At 43.2% G+C, this 23,675-nt stretch overlaps 1 protein-coding gene across 2 annotated transcripts in view; it reads left to right on the top strand.

The window, feature by feature from the left end:
• Positions 1 to 16,233, top strand: part of LOC121596139 (glutamate receptor ionotropic, NMDA 2B) — a 253,362-nt gene extending 237,129 nt beyond the window's left edge. For both annotated transcript variants that reach the window (XM_041920819.1, XM_041920827.1), the window contains one exon: positions 13,464 to 16,233. In XM_041920819.1, coding sequence (XP_041776753.1) covers positions 13,464 to 15,902 — 2,439 coding nt within the window. In that variant the 3' untranslated portion in view covers positions 15,903 to 16,233. The remainder of the gene's footprint in view (positions 1 to 13,463) is intronic.
• Positions 16,234 to 23,675: the final 7,442 nt, after the last annotated feature.

Raw genomic sequence — 23,675 nt, forward strand, 5'->3', positions numbered from 1 at the left:
CTCCCTCCCGAACACTGCGATCCAATTTCCATCTGCGCACCCCCCGCGTAATAACCATTGTCAGGGTCATCCTATGTTTCGCATATCATCGGAATTCAACGATTGAACCTATTGCGCTTTTTTGGTTTGATTTGTGAAAATTCAACTTCGTCGCTGCAATGTTTGTTAACGGTTTCTTTAAGCACCACAACAGCTCACGAGCATTGACCACACGCGAGAAAGAGATAGCTTCATGGAGGGTTCACTAGTGGTAGAGGGGCAGTCCCGTGGTACAGTCGTCAACTCGAACGACTCAATAACATACCCGTCATGGGTTCAAGCCCAGAATGGACCGTCCCCCCGTAGCAAGAATTGCCTATCCGGCTGCATGGTAATCCATTGAGTCTCAAATGTCTATATGTGTATGGCATATCCGCGTAGGACGCTACGCCAAATAGAAGAAGAAGAAGTGGTAGAGGCAAGGCTTGACCAGCATCGGTTATTGTGTTAAAGAAGAAAAGGAAGATAAAAAGAAACGATTGAATGAAATTGTTTAATAGACCCGAAAGGCTTAGTAGGTACAATATATTTACAATACATTTCGCAGCTGTCAAATCGGCATAGTCAGACGTGTTTACGTATAGCTCCGTGATTTATTTTCCGTATTTCGGTTATTTTAACAAACAATCAGTTTTCTCTTAGTAAAAAAGTTGTGTAGTGAGCTTGCCCACAACGTATTATACATACTTTTTGCAATTGTGCTAGTTCTTCTTCAATTGCTCGTCGGTCGCATCACCCGCGTAGTGCGTCTATTAACCGGTCAAGGCATTGACCTGTGAATTCCTTTTCAAAATGGAACATACTTGCAACTCTTGCACAACCGAGATCACCGAAGACCTGATTAGCTGTTATATTTGCATCTCACCGTTCCACATCCGCTGTTCCCGCATTTCTGAGGATGCACTGAAGCTAACCAACGAATACCAACAACTCCACTGGTGGTGCCTAGCGTGCAACAATGTGATTATTAATCCTCGCACTAAATACATCAAACAAGCTTTGGCCCAGTCGAGCATACAAACAACAATGGATGCCGTCACCAATAGTCTCAAATCTGCACTTGAACCTCTAGCAAAAGAAATTCGTATTGGTCTATCGCAGCTTAATGAATCGCAGAAGAGAACACCACTGAGCAGTCACCCTCCTGCCAAATTGCGCAGAGTTTTACCAGCGAAGAGATTATTCTCCGAGTTGGTCAGTGCTACAAACACTTCACCTGCTATCTCGCTTGTCGCCAAAAGAACAACAAACATCAATAATAACAATATCAACAATAACATAGCCGTACCGTCACTTGCTGAGCACAACAATATTAACATCACAAATAACATCACTTCTCGCCAGCCAATTGCTATTTATGGCACGGATAACGATTCTCCAAACCTTCCAACCGTTCAAAACCGCTTTGTACCCAAAATGTGGCTTCATTTAGCTAACATTGCTCATGGCACTTCCTGTGAACAAGTCGTGGAATCTGTGAAACGACGGCTGGCCACAATCGACGTCATTGCATTTAGCTTGATGGGCAAAAATTTCGACACCACTTTGGCTAGACCGATGTCGTTTAAGGTTCGCATCCCGGCTCATCTTCGTGAAACTGCGTTATCGTCTTCGGTTTGGCCTTCTAATCTACGTGTACGTGAATTTATACTACGTGATAACCGTCCAGCCTCATCCCATCCTTTGGCTTGTCTCACACCGATGAATGCACATGAAACCCCACTTCAAAGCATCAATGCAGTGCCTATCGATAATATTCCGAAACCGGCAGAGCAAACCATCAATGAAAAGCCAAATAGTTCATCACCTAGTAATGTACAACCAATAGTGCACGATATGGAGCATTCACCTATCCCAGCTGATCGTACGGCTCAAAACAATGACGTTCATCACGAACACAGCTTATGAAGCTTACGCACACAAGAAGCATCAGCCAGTCGCTATTCGCACACTAACACTTCATGTAATGACCACGCACGCACTAACACAGCAACTCACTTGAAAATGTTTTCAGTTCGCGATATTAAAAACATTTCACATGCCAAACCGACTGACACTGCTTTGAAACCATGTGATATACATTTTCACTACCAAAATGTTAGAGGACTACGTACCAAACTCACAGAATTCGGATTGAACACATTGGACGCCAAATATCAGATAATAATACTCACCGAAACCTGGCTTGACAATTCAATTCCATCATCGCTACTGTTTGACCCGGGCTATTCAGTGTATAGATGTGATCGTAGCTTGTCTAATAGTATGCATACTCGTGGTGGTGGCGCACTGATTGCATGCTCATCCTTATTGAACACCCGTGAACTCACTCTACCTCGTAACTCACTTGAGCAAGTGTGGGTTACCGTTCGCCTATCATCTTGCACGATATTCATCGGGACTGTTTACATTCCTCCTAATCGAGCTAACGACACAGATACTCTTACATCGGTGATTGAAAGTGTAAACGCCATAGTAAACCATGCAAAAACTAATGATCTAATATTTTTGTTTGGAGATTTTTATTTTTCGGCAGTATCGTGGTCACTATCACAACAAACATTTGATCATTCATCATCGTTCGCGCACTATGTGGCAAATTCATCATCCTCGGTCAGATCCGGTTTTTGGGTGAAATTAACGCTAGCGATCTTTATCAAATAAGCGGTATCAAAAACTCGCTTAACCGGCAGCTCGACATAGTATTCGCAAATTTTATTGCCGCAACTTACTGCATCAATTTGCACCAATGCCCAACACCACTGGTCTCTCCTGACCTGTACCATCCAGCCATCGATTTAACGGTTCAAATTCCAAGCAAAATGCCTAATCCTACACTGACCCAAGCAAGTAGACCTAGGATGAATTTTTATAAAACCAATTTTACTCGGCTGGATGAGTTCATAACCAATTTTAATAGTCAGTTCAGAATTAGCCAGTTTAATTCTGTTGATGAAGCTTTATCGATATTTATACGCTTTCTTTTATCCTCGTTTGATTCGTGTGTACCAATTATCACACCAAAGAGCGGCCCTGCTTGGTCTGACCGCCACCTAAAAATACTTAAAAGAGCTAAGGAAGCTGCATTAAAAAAATATACGAAGTACCGATCACCTGTTAACAAAAGCATATTAAATGAAACAACTCGCTTGTACCGTAGTTACAATAAAATACGCTACGGTGGCTACTTGTCTCGGTTGGAGAAGAATTTCATTAAAAGGCCCAAAGCTCTCTGGAGTTTTCGTAAGAAACACAATAATACAAATGTGACACCTAAATCGATTTACCACAATGACCGAGCTGGTTCAACTGCTTCAGATATTTGTGATATATTTGCGTGTAGATTCGAGGAGGCATACACAATCTCAACTACTGACGACAATATTATCACCAACGCTTTAATTAATACTCCTAATGATGTCATCGACCTTAATTTAACTAATATATCGCAAGAATCTGTTCTAAATGTACTCAAAGCAGTCAAGCCCAAAGCTAGTCCTGGCCCAGATAGTATTCCTGCCATCATTCTCAGCCGATGCTGTGAGTCCATAGCGCCGATCTTCACCAAAATTTTTAATTTTTCACTGCAACAAGGAGAATTCCCCTCTATTTGGAATAGTTCATGGATGGTCCCCATATTTAAAAAAGGTGACAAGGAAGATGCAGCCAACTATCGAGGCATAACATCACTCAGTGCTGGGGCCAAAGTTTTTGAGAAAGTGATCCAAACAAGTTTACTCACGGCTTCATATCACTATATTAGCCCTCAACAACACGGTTTCGTTCCAAAGCGGTCGACGATTACTAACCTTATTGACTTTACATCACAATGTCTCCGTAACATGGATAGCAGGATGCAAACAGATGCAGTTTATATGGATTTAAAGGCTGCTTTTGATAGCATCGATCACAACATCCTTTTAGCCAAGACGAATAAGTTGGGACTTGGGCGAAATTTAATATGCTGGTTAGAATCGTACCTTGTCAATCGATCGTATGCTGTATCTTTCTCACGGTGCCATTCAAGGTCTTTCATTGCATCATCTGGTGTGCCACAAGGTAGCAACCTGGGTCCACTACTGTTCGTACTGTTCATCAACGACCTATCGTATGTAGTACCAGCAGCGAATTATTTAATGTATGCAGATTACATTAAAATCTACATAACGATAAAAAATGATACAGACCACTCCGAGCTACAACAATACCTATTCGATTTTCACCAATGGTGCAATCGAAACTGCCTGAGCCTCTGCATTGGAAAATGCCGAGTCATTTCATTCACACGAGCACGAGAAATTGAGAACACCAGCTATACAGTTAACGGTTTACCAATAGAACGCACTAATGCTATGAAGGATCTCGGAGTCATACTTGATTCAAAGCTGTCATTTGACCAGCAAACGGAGGAGGTGTTTACCCGAGGTAAACAATTGCTTGGCATGTTGTTTCGTATAAAGATTTGTTGAAGAAGATGTTGTTTCGTATAAAGAGCTTTCAAAGACCCAGTCTGCATCAAAGCATTATACTGCGGTATTAACCGCCCGCCTGTGTTGTCTAGAAGCCCTCAACCCAAAGACTTTCTGAGAGAATGGAATCGATACAGCGTCGCTTATCCCGATACGCAACACGCTTGTTACCTTGGCCACCTTGGCAGTCAGTTACCACCTTATGAAACGCGATTTCAGCTTCTCGGACTGCAACCGCTCCACATCAGACGCCGTACCGCGCAACAACTGTTTGTGGCTGGTTTACTGCAAAATAACATCGACTGTTCATCCCTGCTCGAGCAGTTAAACTTTAACGCGCCTGCTGTTCAGCTTCGCTCTCGTCCGTTACTTGCCCTGAACCGTAGTCGAACTGGATATGGATCTAGAGACTCCCTCAACTCCATGATTAGCGTGTTTAACGAAGTTCGTCATTTGTTTGATTTTGGAATCTCAGTGGAGTCCGTTAAAAACTGCCTTAGAAACGAATTATTAAGATGATCTTACTACTTATTTTAAACTAATATTGGACTTAAGAACATTCACACGGATCCATTGTTATCCATTGAACGAGTAATAAACAATAAACAATTAAACAATATAGCATATGCAACTCCGAGATCGGGTCGAGTAAAAGTAGGTTCAAGGCCCGACCTGAACTAGCTGCTACAACAGGTCGATGTCACTTATGCTTCATTGAATTTTAGGAAATTTACGTTGGTGTTTACAAAAGGACGGTTTCGATGCTGTGGTCCAATTTGTAGGTGGTGCGTTCCGCAACATAACTATGGCATTCGGATAAGATGTGACGGACGGACGGTGATGTTGACGCCACAGAAACGTCATAGTGGTGGGCTGGATGTTTGCAATAAAAAGGTGTGGGTGAGCCGGGTGTGTCCAATCCGAAGTTGTGATAGGATTCTCTGGTCTTGGTGTGATGGATGGTCTTTCCGTGGTGGTGTTGTGGTCTTCATGGTTCTCAAGAAAGAGCGATTGCTGCTAACCCAATAATCATTCCAGATATTGGCGATGATGGTTTTGCTAAGGCGGATGAAGTGACGGAGTGGAAGAGTGTTATGGCAGCAGGCCGGGTTATTACGTCCTGCGTTGGCTAGTCGGTCTGCTATTTTGTTTCCCTGGATACCTGTGTGACCAGGAATCCAGCAGAATATGACTTGGGGTGAATTTGGTATATTGCAGAGTTGTTGGACGTTCGGGTCGCGGATGGTTCCAGATTCAAGTGCTTGAAGGACACTTGCACTGTCGGTAAAAATTACCTTGGGTTTGTCTCTGCGTAGGCCTTCATCAGCTGCAAAAACCAGGGCTATTGCTTCTGCGGTCAATATTGATGTATGATCTGGTAGTAGGCGCTATTGTCAATGCTGGAGTTGATTCCACAGCCAGGGGAACCGTTATGTACTGATCCGTCTGTGAATATGAGATGATGGTTATGGCATTTTTGCTGAACGAGTTCGGCAAAATGACGGTTAGCAATGACACTATTGCAACCAGCCCGAAGCTGATTTTTGATGGTCTAGTCTATTTGTACCAGGGGCGACTACCGATATGGATGAGTTTGGTGACTGAGGGGAGTGTTTGTTCTGTAAGCGTTGTGAAATCGGTGCTTGCACTTTGGGTAAGGGCATTGGCCTTGATGTTTTTTCTCTATCATTCGTCCAGCAGCTGCTACTATCTTGTCGGTTATGATGTGGTCGAATCATTGAAGTCCACTTTCACATAGAAATGCTGCTATGGCACTTGTGACAAAAGCCCCAGTAGTACAGCGGATGGCGGTATGGTAGAGTGGTGCAATTTATGTTTGGGAATTTTCCCGTTGCCGGAGGACTATTTCGATGCCGTAGCGTAGCTTAAACTTTTCTAATATTTTTACCAACATACTTGCAATACCCGTTAAAATATCTTAACCAATAGAATCCGTGATTGTTATTCGATACCTTCCTTCTTCTCTATCCCCTTCTATTGTTGCTCATGAAATTGAAACAATGTTACCACAGTTAGCATACCTGCAATAATTTTTGGTGATTTTAATGTCCAACCTTCTAGGTGGGGGACTTTTTTATACCTATAGCATCGAGGTCATTCATAACACTACAGCCACACGTAACTGTCCCACTAGTGAAAAAGGAACTATTTTAGATTGTGGTGCTCTTTCTTTTTCTAAAGCTTCTAGCTTTTCTGTTTCAATTCATAACGATACCCATTATAGTGATTACCAGTAACATTTCGTTCAACTTAGTTTACTTAATCATCAATTAATCGACAGCCCTCAAAAATTCCCAGGTGGAAATGACGGCGTTGAATGACGTTTTCATTACCTTTACATGATCCTCCCTCCCTTACACGCTTTACAGATACAATAACAAATGCAGCCTTAACTACAGCGCCTACCACAAGTATATGGACAGTCGTTTTTCGCGATTTGCGGAAAATCCCTGCGAGATAGATAAAAATAGTAAATGTATGAGTTGTGAAAAATACTATGTCATATATTTGTATGTTTAAAAAAATTAACACGTTTTTTCACGACATATGACGAACAAATTTATGGTCGTACCATAACTATATAGACACTTAGGTAACTTAGATAACAGGTTTTATGTACTAACTAACGCATTCAAAAATCATTCAAAAATATAAATAACAAATTCCTGAAAGGTTTTAAAGAAACACATTTTTGAACGATTTTTAAAAAGTGTTTTTATAACTTATTTTAAGGTTTTCTAAATTTTATACGAGTAATTATCAAAACATATTTTTTAAAATATAAAAAAATCACAATAATTTTTTTTTCGCCTGTAATGATTGTTTGGAAAAATGGAAAAATTCGGAAACCAAAGTATGTAAAAATATTACCAAAAATTTTTTTTAAATTGCCATAAGAACCCTATCAATTTTGTAAACAACGGCTTAAAAGTGATCCGATCAAACAAAAGCGACACAAAAAGCTCAACAACGATTTTTTAGCAGAATCTAAATATTTGCTGCTGTTACATACATAGTTAAGGAATGTAATCCCAGTTTGATATTTTTTTCCTCCCACCACCCACTTCACCATCGATGTTCTCATAGACCGCTACAAAGGCACCCTTTTATGTTTTGGAGGAAGTGCAGGCGAACACGATATTCAACTGTAATGGGTCTAGAGTATTACTCTTTGCACATATTCTTACCGGTATCACAAATACTTATCTAATACATGTAAATACCACATTACTAATTCAGCCAGTCCTTATTAAGGCTCATAAACTACCTCACGAATCCACGACTAAACTCTACAAGCAGACGACTACCGGCGACTTGATAGCGATCTAAGAGAACATCGATGGTGAAGTGGGTGGTGGGAGGAAAAAAATATCAAACTAGGATTACATTCCTTAACTATGTATGTAACAGCAGCAAATATTTAGATTCTGCTAAAAAATCATTGTTGAGCTTTTTGTGTCACATTTGCTTGATCGGATCAATCGCAACCGTTGTTAACAAAATTGGTAAGGTTCTCATGGCAATTTAAAAATATTTTTTGAAAATCTCTGTACATACCTCGGTTTGCATTTTCTACACAATTATTACAGGCGGAAAAAAAATTTATCTTCTAAGACATATAAACCCTTAAAATAAGTTATTAAAACACTTTTTAAAAATCGTTACAAAATGTATTTTTTTAAAACCTTTCTGGAATTTGTTATTTATATTTTTGAACGATTTTTGAAATCTGTTTTTTGAAGTGTCTTTATAGTTATGGTACGACCATAATTTGTTTTTTTCGTCATATGTCGTGTTAAAGCGTGTTAATTTTTTTTATTATAATAATTTAAATTTTAATAATTTAATAATTTTTCGTAGGTTTACGAAAAAATGTGAAACATCATTCTGCACAACTCATACATTCACTGTTTTCATCTATCTCTTATGGATTTTCCGCAAATCGCGAAAAACGACTGTCCATATACTTGTGGTAGGCGCTGTAGTATCCCTCTTACAAAGGGTAAAGTTGGCAGAAAGTCCGTTGTCTGGTAGAACAAAACAGTTGCCATTGCCATTAAGACTCAACATAAAGCAATGAAGAGTCTCCAACCATAATGAAAAACAAACAATAAATTTTTCTTTACAATACTACCACGAAACCCATCGAGAATCAAGAGAAGCCGTCAAACTACCAAAAATCTATCTTGGGGAAAATTTGTTTTCCAATTACCTTTAACAATTGGAACAATTAACAATTTAGACAACCACCAAAGTAATGTTCCAGAAAGTAGCAATTTTATCTGGTCCCAAATTTCCCTTGCCAGATCAAAATCTCTCTCACCGGACCAAAACAGTCCTGCTTCAGATTTACAATGATATTTTGTCTTCCGGGAACATACTGAATGACTGGAAAACCTGTTACACAATTCCCATTCCAAAACCCAATAAATCACCACATGCAATAGATAGCCACCGCTCCATTTCTCTCCTGAATTGTATTGGCAAAATCATGGAGAGAATGGTAAATAGAACTTACTTACTTACTTATCCGGCGCTACAACCGCTTTGTGGTCTTGGCCTGCCTCAAGAGTGTCCGAAACCGCTCACGTTCTCGCGCCTTCGTCTACCAGTCCGTTATCCCGGCCTTAATGGCGGACGCCTCCACGCCATTTTGCCACCTCAATTTGGGCATACCACTCCTCCTCTGTCCTTGTGGACGGCATAAAAAGACTTTACTGGCTGGGTCGTCCGTTTCCATGCGTACAACATGGCCAGCCAACCGGAACCTGGCGAGCTTGATACGCTGTACGACAGTGAGGTCGCCGTACATCTCGTATAGCTCGTCATTATAGCGTCTCCTCCATTGTCCTTCCACACATACGGGGCCAAGTATCCTTCTGAGCATCTTCCTCTCCACGCCACTACCCAACGGGACAAAAGTAGAATGCTTGGAGCAAAATAATCGTTTGTCTCCCTCTATCCTGTATACCACGCTTGCTTGCACTCAAGCGCGAGCGCAAGAATATATTCCCTCAGAACTGAGTATTCGCAGTTCAACCCGTGCAGTGAGAATGTATGTGTTAATGTGTAGCGAAATTTGTCTCTGTATCTCATTCCCCCACCCCCAAAAAACCACATTCACTCTCCGCGCACTCTTACAATTTTGGCGCGCACGCTACATACAACACAATACAAAAGGGCGATTTAACCGCGCGCACTGATCAAAGTCGCGATGGTTCAATCGGAACGCCGACGCTCCAAGTCAGAAATTTGGTCTGGAGAAAAAAGTTTTTCTGAAAAAATCGACAACACACACGCGACGACACACATCGCGTCACATCGACCGCCGTGGATGGAAGTGAGTGATGGTCTAAAAATAGATCTGTGGGGCGAGTGAGAGTGAGTCGTCGCGTGCGTGTGTGGTGGTGTACACGCGAAAACTCATTTTTTGCTCTTTCCTGGAACCCAGATGTTCTACATTCTTCTGATTTTAAGCAACAAAAGTAGAACGGCAAGTAGAAGGCTACTTCATTTATACTTTCCTTACTACTTTCGAGCGTGTTGACTCGCTTGGGTAAGAGGGTTTCGTCAGATTTGGACAGTGTCCATGTCTCAGAGGCGTACTCACATACGTACTGGTACTATATAGATACTATATAGTCCTAGCTTCGTCCGTCGCGACAGGTTCTTTGAGGTGAACTGATTTTTCAGGCCAGCAACTGACCAGTTGGCAGCCAGCATCCTTGCGCGCAACTCAGCTTCCATGCTGTTGTCGTTGCTGACCTTTGACTCCAGATAGGTGATTTCTGAGACGACTTCGAAAGTGCGTTCACCTATCTGTACATCATGCCTACGTAGATTCTGATTATTTATTGGTAGGCCCGCTGATGTTGCCACCATCAGTTTGGTCTTTGCCTCGTTTATTTACAATCCGAGGTTATCTGCCGCCTGTTCGATCCCTTGGTAGGCTTCTGCTACATAGGAGAGCCACAGACCAATGATGTCTATATCATCAGCGTATGCCAGGATCTGGGTTGACTTATAGAAGATGGTTCCCGTAGTCTCCACCCTCGAGTCGCGGATGGCCCTCTCTAGTGCCAGGCTGAATATGAGACAGGCAAGCCCGCCCCCCTGGTGCAAACCCTTGGTGGTAGTAAAAGGTCCTAAGAGTTTTCCATCCACCCTCGCCAGGCATGCAAAATAGAACTAATTAGAATAGAATGGTAAATATGACACTGACATAATAATTAGAAGACCAGAACCTCCTTAGTACCAATCAACACACTTTTAGAGATGGGAAAGGTACTGAGACATATTTTGCGGAACATTATGAATTTTTAGAAACCCACTACCCAAAAGGCCAACACATTGACTGTGCAATATTAGATTTATCAAAAGCTTTTGACAGAACCTGGCGACATACAATTCTTGAACAGCTCAATATGTGGGGTTTTGGAGGACGCATTACAGCGTACCTTCAAAGCTTCCTTTAAAATCGCACATTTAATGTATTGATTGACACTCAATCTTCTGATCTGCATGTCCAAGAGAATGGTGTTTCGCAGAGTGCCATTCTCCCTCCCATTCTTTTCCTGATTAGTGTAGAATCCCTCTTCTGCTCCATGCCCAGTAACATAAAATGTTTCATGTATGCTGATGATATAGTTCTTGTCTCAGCATCCAACAATAGAACCGGATCACGCACAACTTTACAAGAAGGAGTCAATATAGTTCATGAATGGTCACGTTGGACAGGTTACACAATTTCACACTCCAAATCCAAAATACTTCACATCTGCAAAAGCAAATATCATACTCTAAAACCCATAACATACAATAACTCAGTAATACCAAATACACGCACAGCCTATATCCTAGTAGTGACTTTTGATCTTCACTTAACATTTAAAGCACACACTACACGGGTCAAAAGAGAAGCGAAGAACCGTTTTGATCTTTTAAGAATGCTTGGAACCGGTCAACATCGCGCCTCCCGCCAAACCCAACTTCAAATCGCATTCAAATAGCATTACTTCTGTGTAAAAGTGGACTTTTGACCGCATAATAACGGACAAGATAGTAGCAGCTGCAGGACGAATGATGGAGAAAACATCAAGGCTGATGCCCTTATCCAAAGGGCAAACGCCGATTTCTCAGCTTCGGGCTGGTTGCAATAGTCTCATGGACAACCGTCATTTTGCTGTACTTGTACAGCAAACATATCATAACCACCATCTGATCTACACCGACGGATCAGTACAAAACGGTTCCACTGGGTGTGGAATCTACTCCAGAATCGACAATCGTGTTATCCAGCAACCAGATCATACTTCAATTTTTACTGTAGAAGCAAAAGCCCTGGTTATTGCTGCTAACGAAGGCCTACGTAGAGACAAACCCAACGTGATTTTCATTGAAGGTGCAAGTATCCTTTAAATTCCTTTAAAGTAAGAAATTGGAGCTGGAGCCACCTTAGACCCGCATATCCAACAACTCTGCAACATCCAGAATGACCCCAGGCAAATTCTGTTGGATTCCTAGTCACACAGATATTCAGGGTAACAAAATAGCAGATTGACTTGCCAAAGAAGGACGTAATAACCTGGCTTGCTGCCATAATAATACGCTTTTACGCCGTGACTTCGTTCGCCTTAGCAAAACCATCATCGCCAATAGCTGGAATGGTTATTGGGGTAGCAGCGGTCGCTCTTTCCTAAGAACCATGAAGACCACAACACTAACATGGAAAGACCATCCATCACACCAAGACCAGAGAATTCTATCACCATACATGGCTTGCAAAGAGGGATTTTAGATTTGAAGTACAGAATTAAGTTATTTTTTAAAAGATTCGAATAAGATCAATCGGCTCAAAGTCTTTATAAAAAGCATCTAGTCAAAAATAAATACATCTAGTCACGGGACGGTCCCGTGGAACAGTCGTCAATTCGAACGACTCAATAACATGCTCGTCATGGGTTCAAGCCCAGAAATGGACCGTACCCTTGTTGTAGCAAGGATTAACTATCCGGCTGCGTGGTAATAAATTAAGTCTCGAAATCCTGTGTAGGCTGACATGTTCGCATAGAACGCTACGCCAAATAGAAGAAGAAGATCTTGCCACTTGATCACTTTTAGAGACAAATAATCAGAGCATCGAAAAAGCTGATTTCGAATGACAAAAAGCTTCAACAGAAGCTGAAGAGGAATTTCTTGGGAAAATTGGCTAGTTGATGCGTTTGGTTAGACGCGCCTCCGTAACCGGCCTGACATTGAAAAGTGATATGTAAACATTCATGGAAGCAAGGAAAAATCGCGTCCCTTAGTTAGTAGCGGGCAGAATTGATGCCACACTTTTTTGGTGAAAACTGAATTGATAAAAGTTGCTGATAAAACCATTATACATGCCATGTTCGTACAACGGACGAAATTTAGCTCGCAAGTTATGTAGTAACACTTATTTTTTCAATCTGGCATAAATTTAAAATAAATAAATAAAGCCGGTCTCGTAGTACAGTCGTCAACTCGTACGACTTAACAACATGCCCGTCATGGGTTCAAGCCCCAAATGGACCGTGCCGCCATACGTAGGACTGACTATCCTACTATGGGGGGATCAATAAGTCACTGAAAGCCAAACCCACAAGTGGGTGCAGGCAGGCCTTGACCGGCAACGGTTGTTGAGCCAAAAGAAGAAGAAGAAGAAGGCATAAATTTATTATTTACAAAGGAAGATTATGAGAAGCAAGTGTTTTTTTCTTTAACTTGCCAAAAAAAACTAGTTTTTAATGTAAACGTTGCAAGCTAAAATAAAAATTTACAAATTCATTATTGGCAGATAGATTTTTCTGGGTAGAGATAATACTTTGCATAATTTTCAATTGATAACTTTTAATATTACTTTGTTTGACTACCCTACTAATATATTTATTTTGTATTTCTGTTTTTCAGGATCATTTCAAATTTACAATACTCAATTCTATAATTGTAACGCGGCCTAGTGATCTCCTGGAGCTGGTGAACAGTGAGGCTCGTGTAATGCTGCTATATTGTACAAAAAGTGAAGCTATTGAAATTTTACATGCCGCAGAAGAGCTACAAATTACTGGTGAAAACTACGTATGGGTTGTTACTCAAAGTGTAATAGAAAATACTCAAACGCATCCTCAGTTCCCAATAGGTATGTTAGGTGTTCACTTTGACACGTCATCTGGAGCTTTAGTCAATGAAATTGCTACTGCTATTCGGGTATATGCGTATGGTGTTGAGTATTACTTAAATGACGTCAAAAATACTGGCCGAAGATTGGATACTCATCAACTGTCTTGCGAAGATCAAGGCCGAGGTCGGTGGGACAGTGGTGAAGTATTTTTTAAATATCTGCGAAATGTATCGCTTGAGAGTGAATCAAATAAACCTAACATAGAATTCACCGCTGACGGTGATTTAAAGTCCGCTGAACTGAAGATCATGAACTTACGGCCAAGTGTAAATAGTAAAGGCTTAGTTTGGGAAGAAATTGGAATTTGGAAATCATGGCAACAACAAAAACTTGATATTCGAGATATTGCATGGCCAGGAAATTCACATACTCCGCCACAAGGAGTTCCAGAAAAATTTCATCTGAAGATTACGTTTTTGGAGGAGGCACCCTACATCAATTTATCTCCAGCTGACCCAGTTAGTGGTAAGTGCCTAATGGACCGAGGCGTTCTCTGTAGAGTAGCAGCAGATCATGAAATGACTGACATAGATATGGGTCAGGCTCATAAGAATGGATCTTTTTACCAGTGCTGCAGTGGATTTTGTATAGATCTACTGGAGAAATTTGCAGAAGAGTTAGGGTTCACCTACGAACTCGTGCGCGTTGAGGATGGAAAATGGGGAACATTAGAAAATGGTAAGTGGAATGGATTGATCCATGAACTAGTAAATCGTAAAACAGACATGGTTTTAACCTCGTTAATGATAAATGCAGAACGCGAAGCAGTTGTAGACTTCAGTGAACCTTTTATGGAAACTGGTATTGCTATCGTTGTAGCTAAGCGAACTGGTATAATTTCACCAACAGCCTTTTTAGAGCCTTTTGATACAGCCTCTTGGATGTTAGTCGGAATATTTGCCATTCAGGCTGCAACATTTATGATTTTTCTTTTTGAATGGCTGTCGCCAAGCGGGTATGATATGAAGACGGTTTTGCAAAATGGTCAAACTACTCCATACCGGTTTTCTTTATTTCGGACTTATTGGCTGGTATGGGCTGTTCTCTTTCAGGCTGCTGTACACGTTGATTCACCTCGAGGATTTACTTCTCGTTTCATGACTAATGTTTGGGCGATGTTTGCAGTCGTATTTCTCGCTATCTATACAGCCAATTTGGCTGCGTTCATGATCACACGGGAAGAGTTTCATGAGTTCACAGGACTAGATGATTCGCGATTATCTCATCCATTTTCACATAAACCTACGATTAAATTTGGCACAATCCCATGGAGTCATACTGACTCCACAATTTCAAAATATTTTAAAGAAATGCACTATTATATGAAGCAATATAATCGTTCAAGCGTGGCTGATGGAGTAACCGCTGTGCTCAGTGGCCAGCTCGACGCATTCATTTATGACGGAACAGTTCTTGATTATCTAGTACAACAAGATGAGGATTGCAGATTGCTCACTGTTGGTCAATGGTATGCCATGACAGGATATGGTTTAGCTTTTAGCCGAAACTCAAAGTACGTAGGAATGTTTAACAAACGACTTTTGGAATTTAGAGCAAATGGTGATCTAGAACGTCTTCGACGTTTCTGGATGACTGGCACATGTCGACCAGGGAAACAGGAACATAAATCATCAGATCCTCTTGCACTTGAACAGTTCCTTTCTGCGTTTCTGTTACTAATGGCTGGTATTTTACTTGCTGCACTGCTTTTGCTATTAGAGCATTTGTACTTCAAATATTTCCGTAAACGTTTGGCTAAAAAAGATCGAGGAGGTTGTTGCGCGCTCATATCGCTCAGCATGGGCAAATCCCTCACATTTCGTGGTGCAGTGTATGAAGCGACTGAAATCCTGCGTCGTCACAGATGTAATGATCCGATATGTGATACTCATCTTTGGAAAGTAAAACATGAGCTTGATATGAGCCGGTTGCGGAATCAACATCTTGAAAAAACGATGCAGATACATGGTATAAAGCCTCCACAGCCTAAACTAGGCTCAACGAATAAAATAATTCGTATTGCTGGAACGACGGGAGCACGTGACCTGATTGATGACGGTTACCAACAGCCTAATTTGTTTGGAAATTTAAGCATTGGGGGAAGTTCACAAGATTTATATCGTTGGTCTTATAAAACTGAAATTGCAGAAATGGAGACTGTGCTGTAAACTTGAATAAATTATGCAATATTTTTATACTGGCCACTACCAAAATCTTCAACATTCACAAAAAATGTATGGTAACATAATCCAACAGGCGATTCTAAAAACATGGATAAAACATAATAGGCAAAAATGCTTCAAAAACAAAAATAAGAGCAAAAAAACTGTTGCATAAACATAAAAAATAATTCATACATTTAGATAATTTTTTACTATTCCAACACATTAAACTCATAACATTAATGAATTAAGTAGTAATGATAATGATAACAATCCAAGATACATAAAACATAGAAAAATAAACTTGATGAAAATTTGAGCAATAAAATAATCAGAGTAACGCAAAACACTTTTTTCAATTCAATGTTAGACATACGATTGGACTATCACAAAATAAATCTGTCAAGTCCTCAGGTAACTCAGGTAAGCCAAAGATAGTGGTTGGTTGGTAATTTGAGTTATTATTATTATTATTATTATTATCAATCTAAATTGAAATCTAACTATCTTAATCTCTATTTAGAAATTGATTAGAGGAGTCTAAATTTAAAAATAACTATATGGGCTTCAATTTTATTTTATTTGCATAGTATATGCCATCTCTCTCTCTCTCTCTCTCTCTCTCTCTCTCTCTCTCTCTCTCTCTCTCTCTCTCTCTCTCTCTCTCTCTCTCTCTCTTTCTCTCTCGCTCTCTATTTTTTATCTCTCTCCCTTTCTCTCTCCCTTTCTCTCCTTCTCTCTTATACGTGTTGGTGTGCTTACGATACAGCATGTGACAAGGCCCGGTCAACAACTATTCTCCAGCTCGGTCCCTGGCTGCAACCTCCTGTCCATGTAGACACCCGATTTCTGTCAGGACTCACTTTGCTTCCCTGCGCCTCATGTCGAACTGGAAATCGCTAACCAACACCTTTTTAATGGGGCTTGAGTCCGGCAACCTTATAACATGCCCCAGCCACCGTATCCTCCACCAGGCTTCGCCACCGCAAGCATGCTCGGTTTGCCGTACAGCTCAGCAAGCTCATGGTTCATCCGTTTCCTCCACGCTTAATGCTCCAACATACTGCCAAAGATGGTCCCGAGGATGCGTCGCTCAAACACGCTGAGAGTGTTAGCATCTGCAGCGTACATAAAAAAAATACACACCATTACACAACACACACTTAAACATTCTCCGTTAAACCTTCAACCCAGTCACATACGCTCGAAATCAATTTGCTCGGATGGTCCAAGACTTTTATCTATAGAGAACCACCGGGCGAATCATAACCGGCATATTTCACATTTCGTGCGGACTCGAAGTTTTCTAGATCTCAGCAGTAGGTGAAGCTCAAAGTATGTACGAGTGATTCGACGGGTATCTAAACCGACCAAGTGTTAGCGGGAATACGCTCCAGAGATATTTCGGATAAACATTGCGAAAAGTATGACAAGGCGCCTTAGAAGTGTATTTGTTGGCTAAATAAGATGGAACATTATAACAAATAACCGGAGTTTCTTGGGAATATGCTGGAAGAGTATGAGAAAAAACGCATAAAATAAGCGAGCAATACTGTGAGTGGACGATAATAATGACAAGTGACAGCAGGGCCGTCTCGTTGAACATTGTATAATGCCTGAAGCGCAATTTAAATCTATCTTCGAATGGAAGTGTTTTCCGGCCAAAGGCTAACATCGTCCAATCGGTACCAACGATCTTTTTGTGCATAGGGATAAATAAGTGTAAGGCAGAACCGCGTTGTAGTAACAAAAAAATTAATAATAATAAATAAAATAAAAAATGCATAAAGAACAATATACAAAAAAACAAAACAAAAATATAAATGTAATAATATTATTTAAATAATAATAATAAAAAAGCTCATCAGGCTCAATCCAGGTCATCACTAACATCATGGAACTCCGATCCCGTGCAGGCCCGGTAGAATGCAGTCACGGGGTAAGGACAAAGGAGCTGGTAATGCCTACAGTGGCATGCAGGGAGTCACGACAGCCACTGGCTGCTCGCGCTAACACCGGAAGCACAGCGCGAGCAACAGAGGCGAGCGAGCTGAGACTACAAGTCGATGAGACGTGCAAGGAGAAAGCTGAGCTGCAGGCTCTCGTATTGCAGCTCCAAATTCAACTGGAATCCATGCGCCAACAGTTGGTAGAGAGCTCGAAGCGTGTGGACCGACAGGCCAGTGAAGCACGCGAAGACTCTTTACGCCGCGAGAACTTTCTTGCAGTTGAAGTGGATCGGCGAGCAAAGGAAATGCGGGAGAAAACAAGAAAAGATCGAGAACTCATTGCCAAAATGATGCAGCGGTAGCGTGAGCAGCCGAATACACAAGAAAGGCAAACGCGAAAGCAGCAGGAACAGCAACGACAGCAACAATCGTCACAACAACAAAAGCAGTACCGCCTGGTAGAGAGCAACGAAGTGAACGAAGGAGTATCAACGTCGGCGGGTATAGTTGAGGACCCATTAACTAAGGTCGCTGGCAAGACATTTGGACAGAGCGGCGGCAGAAACAACAGCAGCAACATCGCGGGTAGACGGATATCGGTTGATGATCATCAGCCACTGCAGCAAAAAAATCTGCAGCACCAGAGAAGCGAGCAGCTCAACAAGGAGCAGCATCGTCCAGTCCGTAAACAGCCGGATAAAATCTTCGTGGTGCCGGCAGCTGGAGTGACGTATTTTACCCTGTACCAGAAGGTTCGGCTGAATCCGAACCTGGTGGAGGAGAATAGCCAGATTCGTCGCGGAAATCGTACGACAACGGATCACCTACGCCTCCTGCTGAAACAACTTGCCGATGCCGGAGCCCTCCTGGGCAAAATACAAAAGGCCGTCGGCGAGAGCGGTACTGCACGTGTCGTAGCAGATATAATAAGTCATCATACCAAACATTGACATGTTGGCTAAGGAGGCAGATATCCGCAAGGCACTTCAAATTGCCTTGGAAAAAGAGGCGATGCTGGCCTCAATTAATGTCTGGGTGCAGCGTGATGGCTCATTACGTGCGCATGTGAAATTGCCTCGTAGTGACGCCAACTATCTCATTGACAAGCGACTTCTAATTGGCTTTTCTAGCTGCAAGGTTCGCGAAACACCGAAGCCATCTGCCGAGTCGCGTCGATGTTTTGATGCCTTGAACGCGGCCACATGGTCCGAGAATGTCAGGGGACGAGCCGATCTATTCTGTGTATTTGCTACGGTGCAGCCGATCACAAGGCGGTGAACTGTACCAATGACTTAAGTGTCTGTTATGTGGCGGCCCGCATCAAATTGCCGCCGCCTTCTGCGCTGTTACACCAAAACCCTGTTAATGTATATCTTGCAGATAAACATTAATAAGTGCAGGATTGCGCAGGATCTTGCGCTCAATACGATGCGTGTAGAGAAGGCGGACGTATTGGTTTTGTCGGAGTTATATGCAGTCTCTCAGAACAACGGAAACTGGTTGGTTGACAGGGGCAGGTCGGTGGCCATCGTGACCAGTGGCGGATCTAACGGTAGGCGGACTAGGCGGTCGCCTGGGCCCCCGCTGATTTAGGGGCCCCGTAGAACGCCATTCTATAGTATGCCGTATGGACAGAGTACTAGCGACAAGGGCTAGGCAGGATGGCCATTGGGGCCCCGAGGCTGGCGAATTATTTGCACCCCCCCGTCAGCAAAAATTTTAGAGCCTGTGACTGATGATCGAAGGGGCCCCCGACGGCATTTCAAGTTTACTGTTCAATCTCCCAACAGCAATTTTAGTGACGCTATCCCCTTCCCCCTCCCCCGCCCCTACAACATTTACCATTTCCAGGGGGCCTCAACTCGTCTTTCCGCCTAGGGCCCCCCGACGTATTCGCAGTGTTACAGTTCCTAGTATCGTCGTAGCGGATGTGGACGGGATAACAATTGTATGTTGTTATATCAAACCTGATGTCAGTGTCCGGCCGTTTGAGGAAATTATGGAAAGGATAGATATAATTATCCGTGGCCATCCGAGGGTGCTGTTCGCAGGTGACTTCAACGCCTTGCACACAGCATGGGGGAGTGAACATACTAAGCCGAAAGGCATTGCGCTTCTACAGCTGGTTAATGATCTGAGACTTGAGGTATTGAATATCGGGACATCCCACACATTCCGGGGCTGTGGATCAGCACGGCCCAGCAGGATAGACGTAGCATTTGCCAGTCCGTCCATCTGCCGTCCGGACTTGGCAGCAAACCCTGCTACCTGCTGGCGGATCCTGTCACGATACTCCTCTTCTGACCATGTTTACATCCGCTACACAGTTGGAGAACAGTCACCGAGGGAACAGCAAACAGGGACAGCCAGAAGACAACGCACAGCAGCATCAGTGCGGTTGGCCTAGACGCGATGGAACACATGTCAGTTTGATCCTAAATTCTTCGAGGCAGTACTGCGTTCAACCAGGTTTGAGGAGCCCCATGCGAAGAGTCTGATCGAGTCACTGACAAGAGCTTGCGACGAGACGATGTCGCGCGTGTTCCCTTCACAAGACCACACCGGTCGGCCAGCGTATTGGTGGACTCCGGCCATTGAAGAGTTGGTGAACGAATGCTGTATCGCAGATCAGCGACGTTTAGCTTCACCCACCGATCCCGATACTTCAGCATTGGATTGACAGGCCCGTCATGCGTTGAAGACTGGTATTAAGGCGAGTAAGAAACAGTTCTTTGACCGAATGCTGTAAGCGTTGCATGATGATGAGACGGGACAGTGCAACCGTAAGGCCCTGTATCGCCTACAGCCCTCTCGGACAGCGCAAGAACGGGACCCGGTGGTATTGGAGAGCGTTGTATCGACGTTGTTTCCGGATCATCCTCCAGCAGAGTGGCCAAATGAAGACGAATATGAAGTTGGCAACAGGGCGCCGCTTCGTGAGGTGACTGATTTGGAACTGCGGGTTATCGCCAGCGGTATGCGACCTAGGAAGGCTCCTAGTCTCGATGGCGTGCCGAACGCTGTATTGGCGTCTGCCATTAAGAACTATCCAGGATCCTTCCGGCAAATGTATCAGGGGTGCCTAGACAGGTCATGCTTCCCCGAGCAATGGAAAAAGCAGTGGCCGGTACTTCTGCCGAAGCCTGGCAAACCACCGGGGGATCCATCGTCTTTCCGCTCGATTTGCCTGCTAGACAACGCGGGCAAAACGTTCGAAAGGTTGTTGCTGGATCGTCTGAATGAGCACCTTGAAGATTCAGATAATTTACAACTATCTGAGTACCAATACGGATTTTGGCGTGGGAGATCAACATTGCTGGCAATCCAACAGATGGTAAATGCAGGCAGACGAGCCATGTAATTTGGGCGCACAAACAACCGTAATTGGCGCTGCCTCATGGTTTTCGCATTCGACGTGCGCAATGCGTTTAACACCGCCAGCTGGCAATGTATTGCTGAGGCCCTGAGAGATAATGGAGTTCCCCTGCAACTGCGTAACATTCTGCAGGATTATTTCACTGACAGGGAACTGACATACGATACAACAGATGGTCCCGTGACGCGTCGAGTCTCCACAGGGATCCATATTGGGTCCTACGTTTTGGAACGTCGGATATGACGGCGTGTTACGGTTGGATCTTCCTGAAGGTGCACAGGCAGTTGGATTCGCAGACGATTTGTCGATTTTGGCGGCAGGAACCACGGCAGAACATGCGGCAGCAATTGCAAAGGAGGCAGTAAAAAAAGTGCCGTATGGATGTGACAACATCACCTGCAATTAGCACCAGAAAAAACGGAATACGTCATGATCTCCAGCCTCCGTCGAGGGCATCCAGAGATCCCGATAATGGTTGGTGGAGTTAAGATCCGCTCCAAGCAAGCGATCCGCTACCTGGAGGTCATGATTCATGACCACCTTCTTTGGCGACCACACGTGACGATGGTAGTGGAAAAGGCCAACCGCGTTGTGACCAACGTAATGAGGAACCACAGCGGGCCCCGGGTAGCTAAGCAGAGATTGCTTGCCGGGGTGTCTGAAGCGATTATTCGCTACGGTGCACCCATCTGGGCTGAGGCCACGGATCGCCAGTGGTGCCGGCGGATGTTGGCAAGCGTCCAGCGACCTCTGGCGCAGCGAGTCGTATGCGGATTCAGATCCATGAGCTACAGCGTAACTGTACTCATGGCAAGGCTCATCCCCCATCATCTTTTGATAAAGGAAGACGCGAGATGCCACCAACGGTACATCGCAGACCCGGAAGCAAGTCGTGCCGTCATCCGACGTGAGGAACGCGCGGGGACGTTGGAGATATGGCAACGGGAGTGGGATGCGAAAGCATCGAATCCAGGAGCCAGCCGTTATGCACGTTGGGCACACAGCTTGATCCCCGAGGTGCATTCATGGATGGCACATAAGCGGGGTGAGGTGGACTTTCATCTTGCCCATGTAGTAAGTTCGGAAGATTGTTACGGTCGCCATGTAGTAAGTTTGGAAGATAGTTACGGTCGCCATGTAATGTGATGAGCGTACATACGGTACATACTGTACATCGATCAACGTCGCGGTAGGTCAGTTTTTACTGACATGAGCCGAGGTGGTATAACACTTTGTTCGAAGCAGACTTTTCAACACTTGATCGTCCAGGCGATCATAGAAACCTTTAGGAGGTTTCCCTTACTGGAAACGTTGTAGTTTAGAGCCCTTACCTTGGGTAGGGGGACATAACTATACTCTTTAAATGAGAATTCGATAGATGTTGGAGGGGCATACCCTACGGACAAAGAGCGGGTAATTTTTATCATGGTGTGCGTAATAACCTATAGCTAAGCCGATGGAAGATTTCCTAGGCTTAAAAAAGGTGGCGGGAACGGGTACCACGGTTCTCTCCCGCTCCCATATAAAATACACGGTGCGCTCTCTCAATGCTCGTGCCCATGCGCGAGCATCCTTTCGTGTGCTTGTATTTGTTTCTTTCGTATTGCGCTGTGTGCGTTTCTTTCGTTCAGCGATCGCTCACACTCGCTGCGTATTTTTTGTTATCTAAAGCTAAACAAAAACACAAACACGCGTAGATTTTTTTTCATCACTTTATTGAAACATTTACATAATAATTTTACACGATTTCACACATATACGTAAGTTGATACACAATATTTGACTAAAATAAAATTGATCGCTTCATCGATGCAAACGTTGGAATGGCCGAATATCTGCGTAGATCCTTTTGTACACGTTGGTTACTGTAAAAAAGGTACGGAATGAAGCTGCGCGATGTACATAACATGCATTACGAATCATTCGCGCAGCTTCATTTCAATTCGCACAACACTTGAACACTTGAACACTTTACAAAATCATAACACCAATCGTCCAGGACTTAGGCTGACGCACGTGCGGCTGCTCGCTGCCGATGCTTGAGCTGTACTGACGATTTCGTATGGTAGCAGGAACGAGAGCACACAGAGGAACTTTCGGTGCTGCAGTGCAAGCGAGACACCGATATCAGCACAGCGCTGCGAGCAGATCAAACTGAGCGAGCTGGCCGAAAATGAACGCATACATTTCCACATGTGTAACTGTGTTCGTGCCAAAACTGTGTCGAAACCAAAACGCGCTCTCGCCTCCGTGTATTTCACACCGATTCTCCGCTTAACTCTAGGTTTTTACACACACCATGATAAAATATCCCGCTCGTTGTTTGTAGGGTAGTCCTATCCTGACAGTCCTAACGAATCTGACTTGCCACGGTCGGAATTGGTTTTATTTATACTCAAGATATGTTATGGGTTTCGTCGTACATTTGGTTTTGGAATGTGTTTTTGTCCTAAT

This window comes from Anopheles merus, chromosome X, assembly GCF_017562075.2.
Source record: "Anopheles merus strain MAF chromosome X, AmerM5.1, whole genome shotgun sequence".
In the NCBI taxonomy this organism is placed as follows: Eukaryota; Metazoa; Arthropoda; class Insecta; order Diptera; family Culicidae; genus Anopheles; species Anopheles merus.